This window comes from Penicillium cataractarum (assembly GCF_028827025.1).
Source record: "Penicillium cataractarum strain IBT 29864 chromosome Unknown utg000005l, whole genome shotgun sequence".
NCBI classification, from domain to species: Eukaryota; Fungi; Ascomycota; class Eurotiomycetes; order Eurotiales; family Aspergillaceae; genus Penicillium; species Penicillium cataractarum.
This window is the reverse complement of record NW_026622741.1, coordinates 4,101,873-4,117,948: the sequence shown is the minus strand read 5'-3', so window position 1 is coordinate 4,117,948 and position 16,076 is coordinate 4,101,873. Positions and strand designations below refer to the sequence as shown.

The following is a 16,076-nucleotide window of genomic DNA, read 5'->3' as shown; positions in this document are numbered from 1 at the left end:
GGGAATGAGTGTATCCTCTTGAGTCTCCTGATGATTATAGTCGTAGCTGGCAAGACGAAATATTAACTACCCGTCTTAGGGCGCGGATGCTGCATTGCGTCAACGGAACGAGCAGGTAGGAGAAAGTTAAGAGCGTCATAACGTGAAGACGGGTCTTATGGCCGTAGTCGCGGTTGTAGCCTTACAAGTAAATCGACTCGCATGATTCATGGTAGGTAGGACAGTGGCTGGTACTTCGAAAACTCTGTACGAATATGGGTATAGAACAATTCTTCCTACGTTGGTCAAAGCAGGTCATGGTAATAGTAGTTCATTACTCCCCTAATCGTCGGTTCTGACAGAACCAAGCTAAAGATATGATAAGCGGCAAGCACCAAAGTACACTATAATCCATTGCCATGAGACAGGCCAGCCCAGTCATCGTCACTTATGAGATACATAAAATAGAAAGACAATCCCAATACTCCCTCTCCACATCCCAGCCTGGAGAAATGCAACGCTTAAAACACAAGATTCAATTCCTTCCCGTTCACAGCTTAGTTCCCTCACGCCCGCTATCGCTAGGTCGTCGAGGTCGAAGCGGCCCCAGTGATGCACCGGCACCGCCACTCGGGCCCGGCGCGGACGTGGATGTTAATTGCGTGCGCGTGGCTTCGTTACTAGCTGCGCTGGTGCGCATTCCATTCGCTCGAGTCCCGTTGTGGAGCCGGGGATTCATGAGCCATTGTACCTGCATGCGCACGCTGTTGAGGGCGGCGTTGGTATGGGCCATGTCTTCTTTAATACGGAGGCACTCGTTCATGATGGTCATGCTGGCACGAGCATCGAGGTCTGTGAGAGCGTGTGACATTTGAGTGACCTCTTCGCGAAGAGACTCGTGTAGCGAGAGAAGGTATTGAGTCGTGTGGGATGAGAATGAATTTGCGGGGTCTGCAGATTCGTCTGCATCGTTGCGAGATTGTCGGTCTCTGTCTCCATTGGTGGCGGATCTCCCACCGTTCCGATCACTGCCGCTCACTCGTGAAGATTCGACAAGGGTGGATTTAATCTTGGCCATTCCGTCCTCGAATATCTCATTGCGTTGTTGGAGATGTCGCATTGTTAACTCCAGAGAGTTGAGTCGCGTATTTTGCGCTTCGAGATATGGTCCTATTGAGACCAGCGGGCACTGCTGTTCGTGCATCGCGATATCAGCACGTCGGACCTTGACCGAGCAGCCATACTGAGATGCCGCGCAGGCGCTCACAACGTCCGGACAGGTCTCGACGTGTTTCTTTAATGATCGTCGTGGGACAATATTTCCACAATCATCACAAGTCGCTTCTAGACTAGGGCAGAGCTCCCTGTCATGTTCGGCAAAGTCCTGCTCCATCACATCCTCGTTGCAGCGTTCGCAGCGACAATAGCTATGCATACAACGTTCTTCCGGCTGGAGATCCTTTTTCCGGGTCTTTTTTCCGCACGATTCATCCGGACACGATACAAGCCGATAACCGCAGTATTTCTCCACGTGCGACTGGACATGACCTCGCGGGACAATCTCATTGCAGCCTTCCCCTGCCAACGGACACCGTACTTGAATCTCATCGCACATGTTGACCAATAGGCGGGGTACGTTGGTCGATATTCGGGTGGTGGGGGTGCGGCAAGAGGGACACGGGAACTCGTCCGAATCGGCCGAGCGGAAGGTGGTGATGGCCGATCCCAAGCACTTTTGGCAAAAAACGTGATCGCATTGTAGTCGCACAGGCTGTACGAAGGGGCAGTGGCAGATCGGACACATTAGGTGTGAATCGTAGCTGGACACGATATCAAGGGCGCGAAGATCGACCAAGTCGTCGCGGTCGGAGCTGGCCTCCATAGCCAGGAAGTCTTGAATATCCATGGTGCGCAGGTATGTCAGCCTTAGGTAAGGCCCATGCAAAGGATTCCGAGGGGTTTTGGGCGGGTTTTATTCTAATTTCGTTGCTGCTCAGAAGTTCCGGCGTCAGCTTGTGAATGCTGGGTAATAGTAATGCGGGATATAGATACCGAGGTCGTTGACAAGGTACGCAGGACCCCTAAGGGTGACGATCAAATGGGGATCATTCAATAGGGAATAAATCGCCTCCTGAGTCTGATAGCAGGGCAGGTAGATTTAAAAAGAAGGGAGGAAGTATGGAGGGGAAATGAAGAAGGTAGGATTGCGGAGGGGGGGAAGGCAGAGAGGCAAAGGCGGAAAGCGGGCGGGTACGCAGTAGATCCGGGCATGTCGGGGACTCGGGGGCTTTGTGCTTTGGAATCCACGACTGCCTTCAGCTGCGACGGTCGTCTTACCTCCACCCACCAGCGTCGTCTGTGCTACCATCCATCTGAAATTGTCTGCAGCATATACTGTTTCTCAGCATCCCGATATTCCATCACCCGCCCCTTTCAAGACAGACTCGCCTCCCCGGTGCCGTCCGTCTGACACCACCATGACGAACCCATCCCAACTCTTCCTCCTCGCCGATCACATCAAGCTCTCCCTCCTAGAGCGACAGCGTGCCATTTCCCTCGACCTCGAACCCAATGCGCAAGATGGCGAGATCTCTCGGTCGCTGGAGTCCCTTCAAGCGGGCATCCAAGCCGTAGAAGCCGAACAGGCACGGCTGGCAGAGTCCAACGACAGCGCAGGCGCTGCCGCCTTGAAGGACCAGCTTGGCCCCCTCCACGACCAATTTCAAGACCTCTCCTCCCAGTTCTACGGCACAGACGGCGCCCCATCTAGCCAAGACCCGACGCAGGACTCTGTGCATCGGTCCGCGACATCGCCCGATCTCAAACAACCCGTTCCACAACATCCCCCTTCCAAATCGGTGCGGTTTATGGATAACTCGGCGGCTGCCGCGGCCGTCCAGGAAGAAATCGACGAAGAGGAGGATCGGAATCGCCAAAATCTCTTCAGACCCTACCGAGATGAACCATCACCCCCACGCATTGATCAATCCAACATGTCCAACGAGCAAATCTATCTGCACCACGATCGAGTGATGCGCGAACAGGATGATCAACTCGATCAGTTAGGAGAGTCTATTGGACGCCAGCACCAACTGAGTATCCAGATTGGAGATGAGCTCGATGGCCACGTTGAGCTACTGGAGGGCATGGACGGTGATGTTGAGCGTCATCAGAACCGACTCAACGGAGCGCGACGGCGGCTGGACCGGATCCGACGCAAGGCGGGCGATAATTGGAGTATGATGACCATCATCGGGTTGATCATTATTCTGGTTATCCTGATTGTTATCTTGAAATGATAGCGACGTTGGGTCGTTTGTTTGGTCTCTTTGTTATGATTAACTACTGCGAGCGGGCGTTTCGGGTCTCGGTGGAATGGACAATTCTATGACCTTTCTGATGGCTTACGGTGATTGTGATATTTGGCGTTAGGACAATCGGTTAAATCGAGCTGGCTACTTAAGCCACATTACAAGCGCCCTCATTATTCAATGAAGTTCATTCGTAGAATCGAGAAAAGAAACATGGCGGCAATTTCGTCTGGGATAGAATATCGGCCTCCCTCATGAACAGCCAGGAACCATTACGGAAATTGATCCGTGTAAACACTCCGCCAAAGCCATTTTCCAATGCGAATTTCTGTCATAACCTGTACCTGCTCACTTTTGTTCGGGGATACGCTTGGTTTTCTGTTGCAACTCCTGGAAAGCCTTATCCGAGGATTCGACTTCTCCTCGATCCGCCTTGACCTTTAAGTTTGAAACGACAGGTTAGCCCAGTGATCATCTCTGTTCCATCGGGGATGGTATAAACGAACATCCGCTTCACTGTTACTCGCTAATTCAGCGTTCCATTTTCCTTGTCCGGCTTTCTGGCTCTTCAACTGTTGGTCTTTCTGGGTCTCGTAGTGACCTGAGAGGTCGTCACGGTCTGGATAGTATCTTGGTTAGTCATGTCATGGTGTTGCTACTGTGGAAAGAAGAAGATAATAGAATCGCTTTGTATCTTGGTGTCGATGGTGGAAGGTAAAATATCACTCACTCTTATCGCTTTCTTTGAGAGTGCATCGTGGCGCCGAGGTGTGGAATTTAGACATGGAGGGAAGAGCATAGCTCGATGGCACAACGCGACGGGAGCTAGCCCGAACGGAGGTGAGGAAGGACATGGCAGCGTTGAGAATCGGTAATTTTGTGAAGAATTGCAGTTGTGAACTGTCTCCTAGCTGGTGGAAAGCAGGAGAAGCGTAGCTGGGAAGTCGAGCGGCAAAAGTCGATGGATATGGGACAGTCAAGATGATGGAATTCCCCGCAAGAACAGTCAAAAATTTAACACAGCTTACGCGGGGAGAATCAATCCTTTTAAATAGACCGTGGAATACTGGGAACTCAGCAATTCCTCTGTTTCTATTCGTGATTTCCCAGCGCTGTTCTACGAATGACGTCAGCGATACTTAATGGCGAACAACGGACCGGCGGATATGAGGTTGGTGGAGATTGCAGAGGTTTCTATTCCAGTACTTGCAGTATTTATGCTACTGAGGCATCATACACTAGAGTATCTTGACTGATTGTTGGGCTTGCTAGCAATATACTCGGTATGAATAGTGAGCTTTTTAGAGCATTGCGTTGATTAAGGCTGTCGCGTATTTGGGATGGAGCATTCTCGGCCATGCTGGGGCTCGAGTAATGACATCATGATATATGGAGAACGATCATTGCCAGTGACGCAGAGGAATGAGATTGTCTTTTCCAGTAAAGGAGATGTTCTAGAAAGATACCCATTGCCAAGTAGGTAGGCAGTTCAGTGGATATGATTCCCGAAACCCGAGCAACATAGCCACTACTTGCCGCGATATATCATGGATCACGTACTGTGGCCGCTGCACCTTGCATCGATGACGGATAGCAGCATGTCGACTGCAACGAGATCAGACCGGGTCGAATCATATTTACAGCTATACAAGAGAATACCTAACAAAGTCATTGATAAATGGACAAAGAAGATGTGCCATTGAAGAGAGACGATAGTCTGGAATAATGCCCGAAAAGCATGCGGCAAAATAGTCCTCCACTTGGAAAAGAAACAGTAGACGAGATAGAGATAGCAGAAGAGAAACGAATGGAGAGAAGTGTGATCAATGAATAATACCAGAGTAGAATCAATATGTAAGACATAGACAAAAAAGTAAACCATTTTCAACGCAAATATGGTCTATCGCATGTTCCGCGAGAAGACCCCCAGGATATCGATTTCAAACAGAAAACAACTCCGCATCCCATGGTTTCGCTGCGCAACCAAACCCCCAACCAGCCACTGCACCCCGTGGCAAGGAAGCAATGAGTATTCGCATGTCACCCATCCCCATAAACCGATGTACAAGCCAAAAAAGATAGGGAAAATAAGATAAACGAGAATGGAAAAAAAGGTCAACAAGGTGCAACAAAAACCAAAAAACAATCCCAGATATTTCAACAGTGCCCAAGCAATGCAGACGTGTATCGTTTCCGCCTCTAGATCCTTGAAAAATGTGATATCCATCCCGCCCCATGAGTAAAACAAACCCCCAAGAAAGTCCAAGAAGCAAGGAAATCGTCGAAATAAGTCACAGCGTATGTGTAAGGTAAAGAAAAGAGAGAGAGGGCGAGCCGGGGTAAAAGGTCACTCGCAAGCGATCCATCCTTTTTCCCAACCCTGTAAAGAGGCAACAAAAAACCAACTCCGGGTTCCCAATGCGACATGTACGTCAAGTAGCAAGTCACTGCACGTTCTAAACATCATCGGCGGGCCCAACCGAAATAAACAATGAACACAGGCCCAAGAATAGAAGTTTCAGGTCCCTCCCTGAGAGACCGCAGGTATCGTATGGAAAAGGATGCAAAAAGGGTTTCAAATCGCAAGGGCGCCGTCGCTCGCAACAAGCTTGAAAAAAATCGCAAAGATCTAGATGGAAGGCGAAGATGGTCGTAATCGGCGGCGTAGTGGTGTAATATGTACAAAGCCGGATTTTTCGTCGAAGAGTTTTCGAGTGTTTTTGAGAGGGTTTTTTTGGTAGAAGATAGGAGGTTCGCCGTGTCGTAGAAAAAATGGGATATTTCCAAAGGTAGTAGTGTGGTCGTGTCGGAAAAGAGAGAACAAAAGAAGGATGCAAAATAGCCATGTCAGACAAAAATGCAACGTAAGAAGTTATTAAGACCTGCGATTAGAGGGACCCGCGCGATGATGCAAAACTTGGAACTCAGATGACGTGCAGAGACATATGCCGCTAGGGCAAGGGGAAAAAAGGGCTCGCAAGCAAGCACCATTTTTTCGGCCAAAGACCTCGATCGGGGTCTCTTTACCATCGACGCTGAGCAGCCTGCATCATCGCCGGGGAAATCGACGAGGGAGGGCTGGTCATGGTCATCCCGGTGGTAGGGTTGATGATGGGGATGACCTTGCGAGTCCGGTTGGCAGCAGGCTGGTGGAAATTGACATGATTGGGGTTGGCAGCGACACTGGCGTGGACAAAGGAGTTGGTCGAGGCGGGAGAAAGGGAGATCGCCGGGGTGACCTGCTGCACGGGCTGGATCTGGTGCTGCAGAGGCGAGGTGTCGGGCGACCCACTGGAGAGCGAGGAGCGGTCGGACGAAGCAGAGTGGATAGAGTGCAACTGCGAGATCGAATGTCAATACGGGATCTGACTTTAAAAAGGGTGTCTTATGGCCGCTGTTGTTGCTGCTACTGGCCCGCCGACGATCCTCCGTGAAAGGGAGCATTGCTTTGATCGGGGTGCTTGCGGTTACGAGCGAACCACAACAGAAGGGTGATATAGGAGGGAAGGTGGCACGGGGACGGTCGCAAAAGGAGCCGTTCATCTCAACATACATCTTCATCGGTCAGAAGGTTGGGGCAGAACTCCAAGTCGTCATCGAGATCAAAGGAGCGACCGGCTTCGAATCTGGCCCGGAAGGCCGTCACCGCTGGGGCTTCCGCAAGTTCCCGCATGCTCTTGACTCCACGGAATTGACGCTGGGCATTCTGCTGGGCCATTTTGGGGCCACGGCGGGTACGACCATGGTGGTTGTTGGAGTGCATTTGGGCGGCATGCTGAGGGTGATGTTGCTGGTGGTGTTGCTGTTGGTGGTGGTGGGTGTACAGGAAGGCAGACATGATGGATGATCGAGGGAGAATCCAGCACCCGAAGAAAGACAAGAGGAAAGAAGATTGGAAGATTTGGAGAGGAGGATAAAAAAAAGAAAGCGAGTCAGAAAGTAGGCAGTTGGAAGGTTGGAGATGAACGTAAAAAAGCGGGAGAGTGGGAGAAGGGAGAAGAAGAGAAGAAGCGTTGGAATTGGAGTGGAGGAGGAGAGAGTCTGTGGGAGGGAGGCGAGGGAAAAAAAGAGGGGTGTTTTGGGGCTGAGAAGACAGTACTGTCACGTTTGGTATTGTCGAGTCTCGAGGCAGAGAATGGAAGGAGGTAATCTATTGATCAATGTAAAATAGACGGTACTGTACGGTCATTCCCTCTTTTCCCTCGCAGCGCTAGCGAAAGGTCACGCACCAACCAAACCCGCCCGAGCGCCGCCGGTGGCAAAGAAGCAACATCACCGCCAATCACCACGTCGCGATGGAGCTTAATCGGCCCACTGCTAAATGCCGCTCCCCTGGGCGGTTACTGACTGGTCCGTGACGTCGTCGACAAATGCGAAACTAAACCTATTTGGGTTTAGGAGGAGATCCGGCCGAACTCGCTGCAGTACGGTATTTCTGCCTGAGTACGCAGGGGAGAAGCACCAGTATGTACTCCGTACAAAGGAACAGTACGGCACATAGCAGGTATGGCCATGACGATGACTCTCTCTTGGACATCACGATCTCGTCCTTCGCCCCCTTCTTGTTCTACATACCATCGGTCATGATTCCATACTGATCCTTCGGTGGTAGGGCGACAATGATGATTGTTACAACGATCCAATTTTAGAGAAGAGAAAGAGCTCCACTCACACGACACTCAACGCTGGAAGATCGCCGAAATGAATTCTCCCCAGCCACAACCCCAACCGGAATAGGCATGCCATGCCCATCTCCCCCATGTTCTTGACAGTGACACAGCCCGTGCTGGGACCTGCTGTCGGCGGTCCTAGCATACGGCTGTCCCGGCGACGAACTCCCGGCCCTCACTAGAAAAAAACTCTCGCTGGGGGTTAACAAAGTTTGGCCTCGATCCTCGACTTCGCTCTTTCGTCTTAGTCTGCTGCAGGCGATGCAGGGCTGGGTAGGCCGCAGCACAGGGCAGCCGTCCAGGCACATTCTCCGTCCCTGTAGGGCCCGGCTGTGGCTGCTGATCGTTGATCGTCTGCCCTCCCCCATATGAATTTCCCAATCCTGCGACCGACATCTCCTCTAGACGCAGAGACCATCGGTGGGCAAAGCACTCTCGATAAGCCACGCTACACCTCTGTCCAGGATTGTGCAGGCTTGCATGGCCCCTCCCCGCCACCACCTCTCATGATTGGCACCGTGAGATCTGACGCTCCTTCCAGAGCGACAGAGCTCATCATTACGATTTGCGGGCTAGCTTCGAAGACAGAACAACTAATGGGGGGTTCTGTGGCCGACGTCCGCACTCTCGGAAGGGGGGTTTCATTGGGTCGGTGTTGTCACTCCTCAGGCACAGAGTAGAGTCCTGTCTGCATCAGTGTACCTGGGTACATAACATCTGAGTCACCAGTCCTCTGCCCTCCACCTTGAGTACCCAAGATGACCCTCCTGGTTCCACCATTGCCTGCAATCGGTATGCGGGTCCTCGTAGGTCCTGGAAATTGGGCTTCCACCCCGTTCCTGGCCCTTGGATAGTAGCCCTCCGTAGTGATTAATATAGCAACTCCATAGTTGCGTAGTTCTTGATCTAGGTATACCGTAAGCGCCTGCTGGAACATCTTCCTACCCTGGTCCACATGTAACACCTCCTTGACACTGGACAAGCCTCCTCGTGTTTAAGTTGCATTGATTCGTGTTCCTCCCTGGCCCCCGTAAGAACCCACGCAGGACCCGAGTCAACCGTGCCTGAGTACTTCAAGTACCTGGTACCTTCGTAGCCAATGCTACAGTACTAACCAGAGTACTTCCCAGCCCTACACCGCTTCTTCCCGGGGGAGTCGCCCCCTCTATTAATGAATACCCACCATTAGAGTTAGGGGCAGAGGGCATGAAAAGTCACCATTCTAAGTTCACAGCTAAGTTGTGTCAGGTTATATTCTGGTGATTCGAAGGACATGAGGTGGGCGTAGCGCCCGTGCTACAAAAGCTGACCAGGTGCAGGCACCATTGCTCGACGCTTGAATCATGCAGCTGACACATCAACTTTCCACGCCTCGATGCCTGCAGGACATGCAATAATCGCTCCGATCTTACTGTGTGATTGAGCGCTGCATGAAAGGATGAAAGAACTCGGTTCAGTAGTTGTGAGGGGATCCTCTTTCCCAATGCCTGCCCCAGACATTGCCACGCAAGGGCGTGGGCCACACGGTTTGGTTGCCCCGGTTCGGTTGTGAACCCGACCATGTTGATGTTTTGGGGGTGGCGGTGCGTACATCAACAAACCCTAGCTCCGATTCGGAGTGGTTTCGGAACTTGGTCTAGTTTGCGATGTGGTTTGCGGAGTCTACTTGGTAAACATTAGAGCTACAGTTGTACTTGAACGGCCTAGCAGGGAGAAATTAATCTAGCCATGTGTCAACAATCGTCCATGGTAGCTATTCTTGTGCCTACTGCTAACACAGGACATCTTGAACAATTTACAATTTACAGTTATCGATGCTTAAATGTAGTGGACCCATTAACTAGGATCTGATTCTGCATGACATAAACTCCACCAGGGAATCCCTGGTAGTCGTGATTGCTAGAGTTGATACATGCATATATCTAGGTATCTCAGGCGATATTTAATCTCAGTATTAGCTTCAATGTCTGAACTGTGACAGAATGCTGGCAATTGTCGGGATATTTTCTAAATACCTCTCTATGTTGGGCTCCTCTACTGAGGCACAGGTCTAACTGCCACCGGGCAGGGATAAGGATGATGGTAGGATCCATCGCAGGTAAATCGTGTTCGATGCCAATATCGCTAGAATGCAAAAGTTCGTAATCCAAAACCAACGCCATATAGAAGAAAACTCATGCACATCGTAGGAACCATCATCGGCGAAACCAAACGCCACCCCGTGAATGTATATATCATGTCCACACGGGCATCACTTATCCAAATTCTTGCTCTTCACCATGCGTCCAATCAGTTCCTTGCAGTGTTTCTCACTGTACTGCTCCCACACCTCATACAAGGAAAGAAGCTCCTGGGTACATTCGATAACGGCCTTGATGTCAATTTCGCTCTCTGCCAGCCACTGTACGAGCTTCTGGATGCGAGGGGGACCAGAGCCAGGCTTATCCGACAACGCGGCTAGCATGCCCATGCCGCCACCGTCTCTCATCGCTCCGGCCAAGGCTGACTGTGCCGAGTTGCCAAAGTTACCGGGGTGAGAAGGCTTGAAGACCACGGCGACGATGATGGCCATGATAGCAATGATATGTGGCGGGTGAAGTAGGGGTAGGTCTGTTAGATAGTGGTCGTTGATAACGGACCACGCTAGGGCGACCTCGTCCGAGCTGAGGGGTAACTCGGTTTGGAGCTCCGACAAGGTCCGATATGGATGGTGGACGATGAGCTGGGAGCTCATCTCGGAGATCAAGGCGAATTCGCACTCGCCCAGCTTGGCTACATCTGGCGTGATGAATTCTGCAGGAATGAGTTAGTTGGATATGGTTTTCTTTTCGAGAGATTGACGTTGTAGGGCGTACCAGGATATAAACCGCGGGCCTCGCCCACTACAAAGCGGATGTGCTGGGGGCATTCTTCCATTTTACAAGCCAGGTAGAATGCCGTGGTGAGAACCAGATAAGGATTGGTCTGGCGAATCTCATTCTTGGTATAGAACCGTTTCAGATATACCTGGGCAGTAGCAATGGCCTGTTGGCGGGTGGACATGCGCTTGCCCAATTTGATCAGTTCTATAGCGAGTCAGTCATGGAATGTGGCATCAGAAAAAAGCTATACTTACGCTGATTGAAGTAGATATTCAGTAATCGCTGGTCTGGTAATGGAAACTGCGAATGGGTGACCTTATCTCGTTCTCGGAGTCTCTCCCGAACTTCGGCCAATTTCTCCCGAGTGAAGAGCCAGTGACGACGCTGAGTCGAGGCCCAGTAGTTGGCAGCCATAGTAGAAGAACTATGGAAGGAGTAGGAATGTAATAAGACGCATTTCACCAGCAATGAAGCGGGCTGTATAGATCGGACCTCGGACTTCGCAGTTCGATAAGGCCAGCAGGAGGAGCCCAAAGAGGTTAGTAGGGCCCAGCCCTGGTCCCGTGCCCGATGATGGCGTCGTTCTCCAGCAGTCCCAGCAATGACCGGCCGCGCATTATTCATTGATCCTTGAGATCCAACCCCACCGGTTAAAGGCCTCTTCACTTTTATGCTCCCCGACCTCAGATCCTCAGACTCCGCCCCTTTGGGAGTCCCTTTCGCATCCCTTCACCTGCCTTCACTCCAGATACCTGGTCATGCTCCCTTGAATAATGCCGGGTGCTCGATAACAATTTTCCTCCGAACATGGCACCCGGCGAGTCCAAAGATGAGCGCGACAAACGAGTCGCTCGGCTCTGGGAATCTCTGGACACGCGCAAGGAGGGTCATATCGACTTGACTGGCTTAAAGAAAGGCCTTAAGAAGATCGATCACCGTGAGTTTGTCCCCCCCCAATCTCTGATCGGGTCTCGTGCCGGAAGCTCCCGACTGACGCGGTCGCATTTACTAGCTCTGAAAAATGCAGATGATATGCTGCGCAACATTCTGCATGATGTCGACACCAACGGTGATGGCCAGATAGACTACAATGGTAAGCACCTGGAGCTTCGATTCCCCTTGCTACTCCCAAATCGAGGGCGCATCTGTGCTCTGAGATCAGTCTTCCCCTAACCTGCTTCCTCTCAGAGTTCCGAACATTTATCGACCACACCGAGTCCGGACTATGGCAGATGTTCCAGGCCATCGATCGCAACCACAATGGGGAAATCGACAAGACAGAGCTACGAAGCGCGTTTGCACAGTCCGGCGTCACAGTATCGAGCGCAAAGCTTGACCATTTCTTTGCCGAGGTGGACAAAAACAATGACGGGGTAATCACTTACGCGGAATGGAGGTTCGTTGAACAACTGCCCTCGATCAAGTGGTTTGCTTGTGGAGGAGATACCTTGACGAGCCGGAGCCCAAGTGAACGAAATCCAGCTGACTCGATACCTCATCTCGTGTGCCGCTTTAGGGACTTCCTTCTTTTCCTACCGCTGCATTCCACGTCCGACCTACGCGCCGTCTTGTCATACTACACGGCGACGGGCAATCTAAACCCGGAAGGAGATGTCCACATCAATGATCTGCAGGGTTTAGGTACAGACCACATATTTCTTACTCGTTATCTCCTGACCCTCCAGCGCCTCTTGTACAATATCCTCTCTTTGCCCGCGCTGGCCTCTCTCCTTCCTTCAGCCCTCGCGCAAACCATCACCAGCCCGGCTACAACGTCGCCCACTGCTTTCGGGAATGAATATGCCTCGTTAGATGGTGACTTTGAGCTGGAGTGGCTGCCCATCCCTAAGACCGTCGCCATGTGGATGTCCTTCCGCTATTATGAACGCAAGTTGACCGAGAATACCCCTCAACTAGGCTACTTTATTGCGGGCGGTATCGCAGGCGTTGTCTCGAGGACGGCCACTGCCCCTCTTGACCGTCTCAAAGTCTATCTTATCGCCCAGACGGGGACAAAGGACACGGCGATTCGCGCGGCGAAGGACGGTGCTCCCTTGGCGGCGGCAGGGAATGCGTCAAAATCCTTGACTGGTGCGCTGAAGGAGCTTTGGCGGGCTGGCGGTATCCGAAGCTTGTTTGCTGGTACGTTTCTCTAATATAGCTAACTCAGGGTACCATTCATCTGACGGCATATAGGCAACGGGTTGAATGTCTTGAAGGTGATGCCAGAGTCTGCGATCAAATTCGGAGCCTACGAGGTGAGCTAATGAATAGTGATACTTTGAGTTCTGCCATTTCTGATTTTCGGATATAGTCGGCCAAACAAGCATTCGCCCGATTCGAAGGACACAACGATCCTAAAAAGCTTCGGCCTACATCACAGTTCTTGTCGGGTGGTATCGGTGGAATGGTAGCCCAGTATGCTATCCTCTTTTCTGGACTACGGTTTAAATGAAGATTTTCCTGACTGAACCTGGCAGATGCTTCGTCTACCCTCTTGACACTTTGAAATTGTGAGTTGAGCATGCTACAGGGCTTCCTTTCCTAAATACACAATTGCTAACAAATTCTTCCAGCCGGATGCAGTGCTCAACTGTCGAAGGTGGCTTGAGAGGAAACAAGCTCATCATAGCCACGGCCAAGAAAGTGCTCAACGCCAATGGGCTATTTGGGTTCTTCCGTGGCCTGCCGCTTGGCCTCATTGGAATGTTCCCTTACGCGGCGATTGACCTGACTACCTTCGAATACCTAAAACGGGCTCTCGTCTCTCGCCAAGCTTGCATCGACCATTGTCATGAGGATGACGTGACTTTGAACAACTTCCTGACTGGAACCATCGGTGCTATCAGCGGCGGTTTCAGTGCGTCAGTCGTCTATCCTCTCAATGTGATGCGAACTCGTCTACAAGCTCAGGGCACCGTCCTCCACCCGACCACATATACCAGCATCACCGATGTCGCCCGCAAAACTCTCCAGGCAGAGGGACCGCGCGGGTTCTACAAGGGTCTCACACCCAACCTTCTCAAGGTGGCCCCGGCCGTGTCCATCAGCTACGTGGTCTACGAGAACTCGAAGCGGATGCTCGGCCTGAAATAAGTGTGATACCCTTGTACCAACCCGCCCATCGCTCACCTTCACCTTCAATTCCTTTCTTCTTCCTCCCGCCGCCCGTGGCCCGCTAAACCTTTTCGATTTTCATTGTCCCTTTTAGAGCCATTTCAGCCCAAGATACCCGCAAAATAGGTCACTAAATAATGGTACAGCTCGTCTCTGTTCCAAATTGGATACATCTTATCCTCAGCTCAAATATCTGGCACATATCACTGCCACATCACTTGCATCTAGCTCTGGCTTTATCTCGTTTGCGTTGCTTTTTTCTCATTCGTGAGACATCCTCCACCTGAGCAGGTGCTTTGCTACAGAGTCAAACTGGGGGATTACCATACTCCCACACTATATGTTCAAACATAAGCATGGCAAGGCGTCGAGGCATGTGGATTTTTCCATGCATTATCATTGGGTCTTTTTCTTCGTTGTTTTTTTTCCTGTGTATATTGAGAATTACTAAATTTCATTTCTGAACATCCTGCCGACTAGATACAGTCTTGAGGAGGTTAGAGATATTGGATAGAGGCTATATGATGATATATTCAATTTAATTGCATTTCAAATAGTCTCGTTCAATAACTGTGCATTATCCATATTGGCTTTATATCATTTACTCCCCAGTATCTCACGTCGCAGCCTGTGCAGCCTTCACCTCCTCATCCTTGGGCAGAACATCCGGCAGCGGTCCAACGGGGGTAATCGCAAACTGATTAATCTGCTTATGAGACTTGGTATAATGCTTCTTAATATGCTCAAAGTCCGTCGTATCCTTGAACGCGGGCAGATCCCAGTACAGCCCACGCACCCAGCGGTGAATAGCCGGGAAACCGGACCGAATATCACGGATATTGCACTTGAAGTGCTGCACGTACACGGGGTCAAACCGGATTATCGTCGTGAACAGCCGGATATCAGCCTCGGTGACGGTGTTGCCGAAGAAGTAGGGGGAGACGGAAGCCTGCTTGGCGAGGTGTGCTTCGATCTTGTCCAGAGAGGAGAAGAGGGTTGCTACGGCTTTCTCGTAGGCTTCTTGGGTGGTTGCGAAACCGGACTTGTAGACGCCGTTGTTGACGTCGTTGTAGATCCATTCGTTGGAGGTGTCGATTTCGGAACGGAGGGCTGAGGGGTACAGGTCGATCTTCTTGTATTCCTCTGGTAGGATGTCGTCGAACTCGTAGTAGAGCATGCGGATGATTTCCGCGCTCTGGGGAGGGTTGTTTGTTAGCTGGGGGGAAAGCAATTGGGAGGTTTGATATGGAGGGAGATCTTACCTCGTTGCTGACGATCCGGCCAGTCTGCTTGTCGAAGAGAACTGGGACGGTGAAGCGACCAGTGTAGTCGGGGTTGTTGGAGAAGTAGATATCACGCAGGTGGGTGAAGTCCTTGTGCAGCGGGTCGGGAATGGTGTTCTCGCCCGGTAGGTTCTCGTCGGAAGTGGCGAAGCGCCATCCTGGATTGACAATTAGCATGCAATTGATTGAGACGAATAGAGATCATGGACTAAAGGACTAACCCTTCTCTCCGAGGTGCCAATGCACAGATGAGAAGCTGATAATATCCTCCAAACCCTTGAGCTTCCGGGTGATCAGAGTGCGATGAGCTAGAAGACATTAGTACCTTTCCCACAAGAGTTCTGATAGCAATTGGTTTTCAAACATACCCCAGGGACAGGCGTAAGAGACATAGAGATGGTAACGGCCCTTCTCAGGAGGGAACTCGGCGCCAGGCTCGCGGGAGATGAAGCTGCGGAAAACAGACTGCTGGCGCTTGAACTCGCCAGACTTGTCATTGGGGTTGACCCAGTCGGTGATTTTAGCCGAGTTGCCGGTCTATACACGGTCAAGTCAGTTAGACTAAATAGGTCAATGGTAAATCATGTGGCATGTTTTATCATCGCTTACCGCCATCTTTCGTGATGATCCTGTGGAGAAGGACGGAACTTTAGAAGCGGCAAAGAACCCCGCACGGAGAGCTGATCGTGGAAGAGTGAATAGTGCTGGTGAGCGCAATAATGTCAATAGCATCAGCGGGAAGTAGCTGACTTTATAGATCTCGTCGAGAGGAATACGAGATCAAGCCAAGGAAGAGGTTAGAAAAGAAAAAAAAAAGAAAGCCGACGAGCTTTCCAACTGCGGGGGATGCGTTTC

The 16,076-nt window shown here is 51.1% G+C and overlaps 7 protein-coding genes across 7 annotated transcripts; 2 read left to right on the top strand and 5 right to left on the bottom strand.

Moving 5' to 3' along the window:
* Positions 1 to 529: 529 nt before the first annotated feature.
* On the bottom strand, positions 530 to 1,885 carry N7496_007176 (uncharacterized protein; the record flags this gene model as incomplete). The annotated part of the gene is made up of 1 exon (XM_056700105.1): positions 530 to 1,885. The coding sequence occupies one exon, from the start codon at positions 1,883 to 1,885 to the stop codon at positions 530 to 532; it is 1,356 nt and encodes a 451-aa protein (XP_056555518.1).
* Positions 1,886 to 2,456: 571 nt separating this feature from the next.
* Positions 2,457 to 3,278, top strand: N7496_007175 (syntaxin family protein; the record flags this gene model as incomplete). The annotated part of the gene is made up of 1 exon (XM_056700104.1): positions 2,457 to 3,278. The coding sequence occupies one exon, from the start codon at positions 2,457 to 2,459 to the stop codon at positions 3,276 to 3,278; it is 822 nt and encodes a 273-aa protein (XP_056555517.1).
* A 360-nt stretch (positions 3,279 to 3,638) lies between these two features.
* Positions 3,639 to 4,144, bottom strand: N7496_007174 (uncharacterized protein; the record flags this gene model as incomplete). The annotated part of the gene is made up of 3 exons (XM_056700103.1): positions 3,639 to 3,728; positions 3,797 to 3,909; positions 4,021 to 4,144. 3 exons carry the CDS (start codon positions 4,142 to 4,144, stop codon positions 3,639 to 3,641), a joined length of 327 nt encoding a protein of 108 aa, XP_056555516.1.
* Positions 4,145 to 6,313: 2,169 nt separating this feature from the next.
* On the bottom strand, positions 6,314 to 7,053 carry N7496_007173 (DUF4452 domain-containing protein; the record flags this gene model as incomplete). The annotated part of the gene is made up of 2 exons (XM_056700102.1): positions 6,314 to 6,628; positions 6,844 to 7,053. The coding sequence occupies 2 exons, from the start codon at positions 7,051 to 7,053 to the stop codon at positions 6,314 to 6,316; spliced, it is 525 nt and encodes a 174-aa protein (XP_056555515.1).
* Positions 7,054 to 10,211: 3,158 nt separating this feature from the next.
* On the bottom strand, positions 10,212 to 11,235 carry ssn8 (cyclin-dependent protein serine/threonine kinase regulator SSN8; the record flags this gene model as incomplete). Its single annotated transcript, XM_056700101.1, has 3 exons — positions 10,212 to 10,753; positions 10,816 to 11,025; positions 11,076 to 11,235. 3 exons carry the CDS (start codon positions 11,233 to 11,235, stop codon positions 10,212 to 10,214), a joined length of 912 nt encoding a protein of 303 aa, XP_056555514.1.
* Positions 11,236 to 11,628: 393 nt separating this feature from the next.
* On the top strand, positions 11,629 to 13,917 carry N7496_007171 (mitochondrial carrier; the record flags this gene model as incomplete). Its single annotated transcript, XM_056700100.1, has 6 exons — positions 11,629 to 11,914; positions 12,010 to 12,963; positions 13,018 to 13,079; positions 13,136 to 13,239; positions 13,302 to 13,334; positions 13,398 to 13,917. The coding sequence occupies 6 exons, from the start codon at positions 11,629 to 11,631 to the stop codon at positions 13,915 to 13,917; spliced, it is 1,959 nt and encodes a 652-aa protein (XP_056555513.1).
* Positions 13,918 to 14,554: 637 nt separating this feature from the next.
* N7496_007170 (glutathione S-transferase family protein) lies at positions 14,555 to 15,836 on the bottom strand (the record flags this gene model as incomplete). Its single annotated transcript, XM_056700099.1, has 5 exons — positions 14,555 to 15,133; positions 15,201 to 15,379; positions 15,443 to 15,529; positions 15,590 to 15,758; positions 15,831 to 15,836. The coding sequence occupies 5 exons, from the start codon at positions 15,834 to 15,836 to the stop codon at positions 14,555 to 14,557; spliced, it is 1,020 nt and encodes a 339-aa protein (XP_056555512.1).
* Between the last annotated feature and the right edge of the window lie 240 nt (positions 15,837 to 16,076).